This window comes from Arachis ipaensis, chromosome B10 (assembly GCF_059453495.1).
Source record: "Arachis ipaensis isolate K30076 ecotype BB chromosome B10, ASM5945349v1, whole genome shotgun sequence".
Classification (NCBI taxonomy): domain Eukaryota; kingdom Viridiplantae; phylum Streptophyta; class Magnoliopsida; order Fabales; family Fabaceae; genus Arachis; species Arachis ipaensis.
The window spans coordinates 142,407,462-142,419,193 of NC_142435.1; the positions used below are offsets into that span (position 1 = coordinate 142,407,462).

Genomic DNA, 11,732 nt, shown 5'->3' on the forward strand with positions numbered 1-11,732 from the left:
GAGTTTTTTTGGTATCTTCAAGGCACTAAACAACAAGGATTACTCTTTCATAAGAATACAAACTTTAGATTGTATGGATTTGCTGATGCTGATTGGGAATCAGACCTTGAAGACCACAGGTCAGTCATTGGGTTTTTCATTTTTTTTTTTTAGGTTCTAATCTTGTTTCTTGGTGTTGTAGGAAGTAAATCACTATCAGTAGGAGCTCAAAAGAGGCTGAATTTCGAAGTTTTACAGTGTGTATAGCAGAGACAATTTGGATAAGGAACTTGTTGTTCAAATTAAAAGTTCAATTTCAGACATTTCTAACCATTTTCTGTGACAACTTAATCACTGTAATGCTTGTCTCCAATCCAGTATTACATGACAAAACTAAGCACTTCCAACTTGATATACAGTTTGTTCGAGACAAGATCAAAAGCAATCAACTACATGTGGTCCATATCTCATGTCAAGAGCAGATTGCTGATATATTGACCAAACCCTGGTCAGTAGCAACTTTTGATAAGCTCAAATATAAACTTAGAGTGGACCTAAAGCTAATCATAATTTTGAGGGAGAAGGGGAGTAAAAGATGTAGTGGACACTAAGACAAATTTAATTAATAGTGCTAGTGCAGGTCAAGAAAAGCAAGATTCTGTTAGTATGAGTCATGTTATAAATAGAAAGTCATATTGCTTTCAAAAGGATAAGGTATAATACATATTTTTTATAATTCCAATTGTGTTTTACTGTATCTTCTTTATTAAGTTTCCCTAAGTTCTTTTTTTATTTTCACTATCTAGCTCGTATACATTATCATCATATCCCTATTTTTTATTCATCTTTCTTTTTGAAAATTACATGTTTCAATTCTCTTAAAAGTTTAATAAAAAATAGATATTCTAAAACGAAAAAATTATAATAAATTAATTAATATTAAATTTATAATTTTTATCATGTGTGAATGTCATTATTTTAATTTAAAGATGATTAAATTCTCACTTTACCAATTTTTTTTTCCTGAAAAAACTTAATCCAAGCCTAACAATATATTTTGGTTGTTGTAGCCCTAAATAAGGCAATAAGATGAACCTAAGAGATTGAGTGTGTCTCAATGCAAGAACATGAAAAACATGAATTATTAGCAGAATAATAAAATATATGTCTAATTACTTAGTATAAGTATATTGTAAAATTTTTCCAAAACTTAAACTTGCTTATTCGATTAATATACGTAAAATTACACATACACAAATATAACATTCGATACACCAAAATTTAAATTCACCAATCTTTAAAAACGTGACATAACAACGTGCTCTGTTTCTTTTCACCCTAATTCTTATTTGTTGATAAGTAAGCAATTCAATGTTTCAACCAAGTAAGAAACCTGTTTAAGTTCCTTGAAGAAGCACCTCTTTCTCCAATGTTATGCTTTAACTTCTCCATGAGCTTATGAGACCTTGGTGTTGTGTTCTCGTCACCAAGCAGTTGATCCACTTTGGCTTTAATCTCACCACGTGAGATTAATCCATTTTCATCCAAATCAAATCCCAATCCAACCTTTAATACATCACAAATGTATCTTTGATTGAAAAATTGGTCAGCAAAATAGGGCCAACACAAGAAGCGAACTCCATTAGTCAAACCTTCCAAAGTTGAATTCCAACCACAATGACTTACAAAACAAGCTATGGCAGGGTGGCTTAGCACCTTCGGTTGAGGAGCCCATCCAACTATTTTACCTCGATTCCCCTTAAATTCGTCCGGAAGAGACATCTTATTCTCGCAATTGGGATCTTGACGAACGACCCAAAGGAAGGGTCTGTTCGTCAGCTCGAGCCCAAGAGCTAGCTCAGTAAATTGTTTTTGGTCGAAAAGAGCAATACTACCAAATGCTACATACACAACAGAATTGTTTTGTTGTTGATCAAGCCAATTCATGCATGACAAATCTTCTTCCCAGAATTGTCCAAAGGATCTTGGAGCTACACTTTTATTATTATCATCATAGGTTCTGGATAATGGGCCTACTGGCAATAAATTTGGCACATAAGAAAATGCTTGTGGTTCAAGTTCATATGTACTATTGCACAACCACCAGTCAGTTACATTATCTGAATCTCGGAGGCACTCCACCATATACTTAAAAAATCTCTTTTGAACTAAAGGGTCAAACAAATTTAACCACCATATGACTTTGATGTCCATTGCTGGAATACAAGAGGATAACCAAAAGGCCTTTGTTGTTGATGTCGGTGACCCTGCAATGGTTAAAAAATATAATAAATAATAAAAAGAAGAAAATATAATGTGTTTGATATACCGGCAATAAAAAATATCATCTCTGCAACACACAAATTAGCAACAAAAATGTTATATGAATAAATAGATGTGATGTTTAATTTATTTTAAATATATATTTTATATTTTAACATCTATTTTATATAGATGAATAATTTGATAGTTAATTTTGTATATATACTTAATATAATTATATGCAATGTGCCAAATCTCGAAGTACATAAAGAATTAGACTATGTTTTGAGAATCACACGGATTAACTTCTTAAACAAGTTTAGCAGAGATTCAGTTTACTTATTTGGTCTCTAGGTGTTATTACTCCCAAACAAGTTAAAAATTGATAAACTTTCAAAAACTATAAAACCTCCTTTACCTTTTAAAATGCAAGATATTTTAAGTTTTCTGTTTAAAATATATGGGAATAAATGAATCTTCTAAAAAGATTTAGATGTCTTATATTTTATAAAATGAGAGACATTTTTGTATTTTTAATTAATCAAGGACTTATTTATCTTTTGAGTTAAAAAGTCAAAAACTTATTCGTCATTAAAAAAAAATATTTTTTTCAAAAGAAAGTATATACTAAAAAGAAAATATTATATATTTTTGTTATTTTTCAATAGAATATTTGAAAATTTGACTTTTTAGTTTTACTTATTTAATAACAATTGATTCAATTTTCAAAAACTTAAAAGAATTAGTTTAGAAACTAAAAGTGCATTTTATTTGTGTTTTTATTTTTAATATTTTATATTTTTAGAATTTTGGAGAAAAAAACAAAACAGAAAGTAAAAATAAAAAAGATAATTTTATTGTTTTTATTATTTTTTTATTTATAAAATTCTGAAAACAAAAATAATAAAAATAAAAATAAAAAATAAAATTTCGTCAACTCAAAGTCTCAAATACTTATTTGTGAGGGATAGAAGCTCTATTTAAAAAAATTGTTGCACCTACAATGAGAAATTTAAATTCTCAACGATTGTTTAAGCACACTTGACCAATCAAAATCAATTGAACTAATACTTATATATTGGTTTCTAAAATTACACTCGCCAATATATGATCCTCCCAAAGAATCCTTAATAACAAGTCGAGATGATGGACTGAGGACTATCCCACTAAACTTCTTAACTATCTGAAATCCTAGTCCTAACTTTATTTAAGGTTTTAAAGACTCTTTAAGGAATAAATTATGGTAAAAAATTTTATTTGTCATATCAAATAGTTATTATGAAGTCTAACAATATAGCTGTTAATTTATCTTAGTATATTGTTAATGTTCTGTGACAGAAATAAGGAAAACTAAGGCAAATCACAAATAAAAAATTAAAAGACCAAATTAAATAAATTAAAATTTTGAAAATGAGATTAAGACGCCGGGAGGGAGGATTTGAGTATTAACTAAAACTTGGTTATAAACAAATGAAGTTAAGTGAAATGTAATATTAATAAATTACCATTAGTGTCTAGGATGCCATCAGCAATAAGCTTGGGGACGTTATACTGCAACACAAACATTGATGCTGCCGCAGGCCAAAAGAATGCACCTTTGATTCCCACTTTCTTTGCAACTTCCAAAGCCCAACCCATGAACACATCAGCAACAACGCAAGTTACTTTAATGCCCTCATTCATTTGAAGATCTTCTATCAGCTTCTCAAGCTTTGAAGGCATGGTGCTCAATATGGAAACAGATAACTCTCCTAAATTGACTCTGTCATGTTCAGGTCCTAACCCATCTGGGATTGACACCAATTTGATTGGTGAAGATGATCCATTGTTGTTGTCCATGGATTTGACGACTCTCTTATGGTTGAAGTCTGAGTTGACAAAGATGATATTGCATCCATGATGAACCAGCTTATGTGAAAAGCTCATCATGGGGTTTACATGCCCTTGAGCAGGATATGGAATAACTAGTACTGTTGGAGTGCTAATCATGATGATTATGTGGCTTTCTTTCTTTCTTTCATTTAATGAACTTGAAGCTCTAAGTATTTATAGATGGAGCAATGTATTTAATTTGTACACGGACTTTAATTTCGTGTTTATTTTTGACTTTTTGTTTTCTTTTTGGCAGATATTTTAGACTCTTTTAACTTTAAGAGAGTTGGGAGAATGAGCAATAAACGATATATGATTGAGTTTTACAATTATTTAATATTTTCTGTAATACTAATCTATTCTTAAAATTTTATTTAGTTAACAAATAAGAGAATTTCTTGCATCATTTTAGAAACACACTAAATGGGGGTATCAAGAACATATGATAATTTATTTTTGACAAATAATTGTCTATCTGGAAAAAGCTAAGATAGCCATGATAAATTAATAATAACACAATCTTCTACTAGTTCCTTTATAAGCTAAAGGAGAAAAGGAGAGAGTATCTAAGTTTTTCAAAAAAATGAAGTCTATAGAATAATGAAGTATATAATTGTAATATTTTTAATCTATTTTTTTAAATAAGAGGTTTTTTTAGTCTGTTTGAATTTTTTGTATAAATATTTTTTTTTTAATTTGTTTATGTTATTTTTTTCTTTTAAGGGATAACAAGAATTGAATTTTATAATTTTTTGTTATAAAAGTCGACAACATGTCATAAAATCATTTTTTTTCAAAAACTTAAATTAATAAAAAGAGGCACATGAATAGTTATTATATATCTAATAAAAAAATATTTTTAAGTTATTTTCATAATTTATATGAAAAATTATAACTGAAGTATTATTTTGGAGTGTAAAGAGTATGAATAATTGTAGGCACTCATCACTTATATTTATCTATATTTTTAATTATTTTGGTAATATATGTGCGTAATGATAATAAATAAATAATTATTTAAAATAAAAAAAACAATAACAAAATGTTACTACTCAAATAGATATCAAAATTTTCATCTTTAAATATAAAATAAAAGATAAATAAGTTCCTAATTATCTTTTATTATTCACCAAAATTTTATACTCATTAACCAAGTCACTGTCATTGCTTTTGCTTCAGAAATATAGGTACAAACTCTGATTTCGAAACAATTCGTGGCTCAGATTGAGGGGAATGAATATCAAGGAAGTAAGCTTACTAGTGTAATTGCTCGTCAGTCAAATTAATAGTAAATGGTCAAATTAATTTTTAAAAAATTATTTATTTTTTAAATTAATTTTTTAATTTTTTTTAAATAAAATTTATTTTTTTTAAATTTTAAATTAATTATAATCATGTTAATTTTTTTTATCATTTTATTTATTGATTATACCAAAATTTATTAATATAATACGTTAAGTGATATTTTAATACATATCTAAAAATTTTAATTAATTATTAACATAATTAATTTATAAAATTAGATAAAATTAATTTCAGGTTGAGACAGAGACAGATTTATAAGGTGGCTTGTGTGGAAGCAAATGTCCCCATTAAATTTTATAAAATTTTTAAATAGTATATTATATTAAATTTTAGTTATTCCTACTATATAAATAATTTTGACCTCACTCTTTACAATTCAATATTATTAAAAGATATTTAATTAAATTTAATTTTATAAATATATAAAATTTTATTTTAACTATTTAATAAATAAATAATTAAATAAATAATAATAAAAGAATAAAAAAGTCAAAATAAGTAACCCTAATCTTAATTATTCCCAAAATTAATTTTTTCGCTGCTATCTTTTTTTTTTACTTTCTTCTAGTTTCCTATTTTTCTATTTTTTCTATTTTATTTAATTAAAAGTTTATTTTTATCTTTTTGTAATTTTTCTTTTATTAAATTATATTGCATTTGTTTTATAATTATACTATTGTGTAATATTTTTATTTTTTTATTAATGGTTATTGTACAATAAAATTTTATTAGTATTTTTTTCTATGATTGGTTTGCTTAGTCTTTTATATTCATATTATACTTTAATTTTTTTGTGAAATTATAAAAAATTAGGGTAAATTATTTTTTTGTCTTAATATTTGTATTTTTTTAATATTTCTAACGTTTTATTTTATTTAATTTTTTTCTAACATTTTTTATTCATTCAATTTTATTCTTAACGTTTTTAATTTATATCAAAATTATCTCTATAAACTTTCAATTTATTCCTAACATTTTATATAAGTTGATGTCTAGGAGTAATTTTGACACAAATAAAAAATATTAGGGATAAAATTAAATGCAAGTAAACGTTATGTGTATTTTTGTAAAAGTTGCAAATATCAAGAACAAAAAGTACACTTTACTCTAAAAATTATTACCTTTATTATGTATGATTTGTCCCGCTGACAAAATTTTTTGGATCTAACACTGGATTGAGAGATTCTAATCCCTTAAGTTCTCTCTACAATTAGGGTTTGATTTTATTTAATTACATAAATTTATTATATTAATAGTCAATTAAGACTCTTAAATGTGTATTGGAGTGTCACTTAATATGTTACATTAGTAAATTTTGACTTTATCAATAAATAAAATGACAGAATGACTAATATGACTAATCTAAAATCTTTAAAAGATGAATTTAATTAAAAAAAAAATTATTTAAAAAGACTAATTTAAAAAACAAATAATCTTTCAAAAACTCATTAATTTAACTATTTATACGGCAAACTAACTTTATTTAAAAAGTTGTTCTATACTATATATATAATGAATGGCATCATTCTCATCATCGATATTATTTGGAGAAATTTTTGGTTGAGCAATGTCTAGTAATTTTGGTTATTATTCGACCGATATAAATATTAAATTATTTTTTATAAATAAATTTTGTTAATTCATATAAATAAACTCTGAAGAATATAAATATAAACTATATTAATTTATGTATGTAAATTCTGATAAATATAAATGTAAATTATATATTTTTATGTGTAAAATTTTTATAAATATATGTATAAATTATTAATGGTAAAAAACTAACTAAAAATAATAATATTTAATAACCACGTAACATTACTGTTTTTTGTATATTACTCATGAAAACTACTCTCTGTTTCTCTAGCTCTTTGTTTGCTCTACTATCTTTCTTTGTTCTTCACTTTGCTAAATTCATCAGTTTTCAAGACTCTTTTAAATGGAAAATGAATAGAGTGGTGTTGAAAAATCCAAAAGTTGGTCTATGATATATCCAGCAACTAATAACAACTTTAGTAATGAATTTCTTCTTAAAAATTCCTCATTCATTGCTTCCTTCTCTGAAAATCTGTTGTGGGAAGGAGTCCCTTGTTCTAAAAAATCTTCACGTAGCTTCCACATGACGATAAAATATCATAAAAGCTTTGTTGTTAGATAAAACTACATAATGATTATTATACATGCCTAATCAATAATCAGCTTGTGGTTCACAATAAAATTCTTGATGTATGGTGATCAGATATGTGTTTTATTAAGTCTCACATTTTTTAAAACAACAATATAATTGTATGACTGTATAACATTTTATATTATTAGTACATTAATCCTAAAATAATCCTGTACAATAAAATGACAAGACTAATGTATGATGATTCAAGAAGCTCACAATTTAGGTAGGGTATGGGCAGGGGTCCATGATCTTGAAAGTGATAGTTTTATTTTTATATAGATATTATATTATATAAAAAAGTACTATTTGTATATAATATATAGATTACAAATATTTCTGTTGTTATTTTTTGTATAAAAAAACATTAGAGACTTCAGATTAAGAAATTAAATTTTGAAAAATAAAAGTTATAAACTTTGTTTGAGGCTAAATTTGAGTATCAACCAAATATTCGTATATTATTTTAAATGCATATCATTTTTATATAGTTACAAATCACAAAAGTTAGTGATCTCGTAGCATTCCTCTTTCTACTATTGTACATCACTCGATCTCTTCAATTATTTTCGTTTGGGACCATATGATATGATGGCTTTAGGGCCACAAAATTGGGTGTAATGATAGCTACGTACGTACCTCACTTTTATTGAATTGCCAGAATTGGTATAGTAGAATGTTTTAGAATGAATACATTGACAAAGTAAAAGAAATTAAAAAAAAATAAAAGATTTTGTTATCTTTGAATAAAGATAATTGAATTTATATATGATAAGAGCTATAAAAATGTTTTATAAATATATACTATAAATTAATTGTCAAATTAGTAATCATATTTTTATTATTTGAATAAAGTATAAATTTTATCATTAAAGTTTTTAAAAATTTAAAGATATTTTTAACATTTAATTTAATTTAATTTAAATATTTAAATAAATTTTAATCTTATCATTAATATTTTAACCGTCAATAAATACTCAATTTTTTGTCTTAATTTTGTTTCTATATCATTATTATGATATCTACTATACCACCATTCCATTCTTATCAGTTATCAACAATACTTTAAACCATCCTCACCACCTTTTGAGTTTTCAATTAGAAACGAATCTAAACATTTTAATATGTAAAGATTAAATTTTAGATAAAATTTTTAATTTATTTATTAATTTTTTTATTATACAAAAGTAATTTAAACAAAGTATATATTTCTTTTTAAAAAAATTATTTAAATTAAAGTACACAATGTAATTACTAAAATATAATAGTCAATTATTAATCAGTTAAGATTCAGAATATTTTTGGACTCTATGGACACTACTCAATAATAAAATATCCCTTAACTATAACAATATAATAAAAATTTATAATTAAAACAATTAAATTAAACATTTCAACGATAGTGACAAAAGATATCTTCCAGTTAGAAATTGACAAAAACTGACTTGTCAAGCAACGGTGGCTGGGAAGGACTGAATTGGATGATGTATTTCAGCCATCCACTACTCTAGAAACGTGCTTTAATTTATTTGATATTTTTGACGTTATACTAATGCTGTTCTTATTCTTCTTTTTTTCTTTGTCATCTATCCAAGTAAAATTACCATAATACTAAAATGACAATAATTTAAAATTATTTTATTTAATATTTATAATTTTATATATATAATATTTTAATTATATATTTATTATATTTAATATTATTCAATTATTTTAATAGTAATTAAAAATATAAAATAAATTAATTTTAAATTATTTTGAGCTGATTTTTTAAATTATTTTTATTTAAAATAAATAAATAAATAGTAACTACCTTGGTGGTGATACAATCATGAAAATCATTTTCAGATTTGCGTGAAGTCTTTTACATACTATAGCTGTTTGACCTTTATATATAGAGCTCCAATAATATGATGGTATTCATAGATATTAAGTAGTGGCAAACTGGTAATAATAGATTATGTTACGTACTCATATGGCAATATAAATTCAATTCAACTAGGTTTCTTTTAAAAATGGTATAATATTCGGTATAAATTTTAAGGTTTAGATGGTATAAAAATGGTATAAATGGTATAAAAATAGTATAATATTCGGTATAATATTCGGTATAAAAATGGTATAAATGGTATCCAAAAACTTACTTAAGGTTTAGATGGGTCTCTGACACCATTACTTTTTCTTATTATTCTGTATAAATTTTTTATTTTTTTTAAATCAAAAATCGAATAAAATGGCAATTTCTGTATTGCATATATATTGCAATATTAAATTATTTTTGCATGTGCAATTTCTGTATTTTGGAAGTGTTTCAAAAACATTTTCTGTATAACTTCATAATTTTAGATGTGTTACTATTATTTTTTAATGTTTAAATTTAAATTTTAGATTTATGATTTTGGATGTGTTTCAAAAATATTTTATGTATAACTTCATAATTTTTAGATGTGTTACAATTATTTTTTAATGTTTAAATTTAAATTTTAGATTTATGATTTTGTATGTTTTTCAAAAATATTTTTTATATAACTTAATAATTTTAGATGTGTTACAATTAAAAAAGAAATCACAATTGAAAATATTTTAGTTTGTGTATATAATTATATTCGACCATTCATCATTAGAAAGTCGTAAAACAGATCTTGCATTTTATCAAAGGTACAATAAGTAATAAGGGATTAATTTTTTTCTAAATGTACTGACTTTGAATTTTTTTTTGCAGATACAAATTGAAATATTGTAGCAGAATAGAAAAAAAAAAAAAAGAAGAAAATCGTGAAGGAACGTAAAAGAAGGAAATAATAACTAACTAAGTAACTATGAAGTGGGTAGAAAGTTAGAGAAATTTTAGTTTTTAAAATTTAAATTAATCTTAATTATAAATGTGTATCCTAAAACATAGGAATATATTTTAATTAAAAAATAATTAAATAATAGTAAAGGCTGATCAAAGGCTAAATTTTGTTGTACAAATAGTATTTTTCATATCTACTTAATATATTAAAATTGGGTTTTTTCCCAACTAATGAAGGTGACGTGTCGATCTCTCATGACTCCGTTTTCCCTCCAAAATGAACTTTCTTATTCTCTATTCTAAATTATTTTATAAAAAATATATTTATTATAATTATATTATAATTAATATTTAATGAATAATACATAATTATACTAATTTAAGAATATATTTTTATTTTTAGAAAGTACTATTTTCATGTAATTAAAGCACTCTTCTCTCTTCTAAAATTATTTTTAGAAAAATATCTTTATTATAATTATATTACAATTAACATTTAATGAATAATGCATGATTATACTAATTTAGGAAAATATTTTTATTTTTAGAAAGTACTATTCTCATGTAATGAAAGCACTATTCTCTCTTCTAAAATTATTTTTAGAAAAATATCTTTATTATAATTATACTACAATTAGCATTTAATGAATAATGCATGATTATACCAATTTAGAAAAATATCTTTATCATAATTATATAAAATAATCTACTTAATATACTAAAATTGGATTTTTCCCTAATTAATGAAAGTAAGGTGTCAATTTCTCATGAATTTATTTTCTTTTCAAAATAAAGACACTATTCTCTCTTCTACATTTATTTTTAAAAATATCTTTATTAGAATTATATTACAATTAGCATTTAATGAATAATGCATAATTATACTGATTTAAAAAATATCTTAATTATAATTATATAACAAGTTAAACATAAATTTATAATTCTAATTGCTATAAATATGATACTAATGTTCATAGTAGTAAATTGATATTGAAATAATTAATTTCTATAATTATTTTTGTACTACTAAAGGCTATATATAGTGTTTCTTTGTGGTTAGTGAGTCTAAATTTAAGAATCAAAAGCATTTTTTTCTAATCTGTTATTCTTTTTTGATTGGGCAATTGTTTCTAAAGAGTTTTGTAGGTCAAGTTCAAATCACGTCCTGTAAGACCCATAATTTTCGAAAAAATATTATTATGAGTTAATTTCAATTTATTTATTCATTAAAGACTTTATTTTTAGAAATTATTTTATTAAAAGTAATTAAATAAAATTTTTGACAATTAAATTAGAAATTTTACTTAATTTTAAAGTTATTGAATAATTTTCTATATTTAAATTATACAGCTT

At 23.9% G+C, this 11,732-nt stretch overlaps 1 protein-coding gene across 1 annotated transcript; it reads right to left on the reverse strand.

Annotated features, from left to right (window-relative positions):
• Nucleotides 1–1,185: 1,185 nt before the first annotated feature.
• Nucleotides 1,186–4,304, reverse strand: LOC107624308 (UDP-glycosyltransferase 83A1). Its single transcript, XM_016326804.3, has 2 exons — nt 3,747–4,304; nt 1,186–2,246 (listed from the first exon to the last, which is right to left on the reverse strand). Exons 1-2 carry the CDS (start codon nt 4,228–4,230, stop codon nt 1,348–1,350), a joined length of 1,383 nt encoding a protein of 460 aa, XP_016182290.1. The 5' UTR covers nt 4,231–4,304; the 3' UTR covers nt 1,186–1,347.
• Between the last annotated feature and the right edge of the window lie 7,428 nt (nt 4,305–11,732).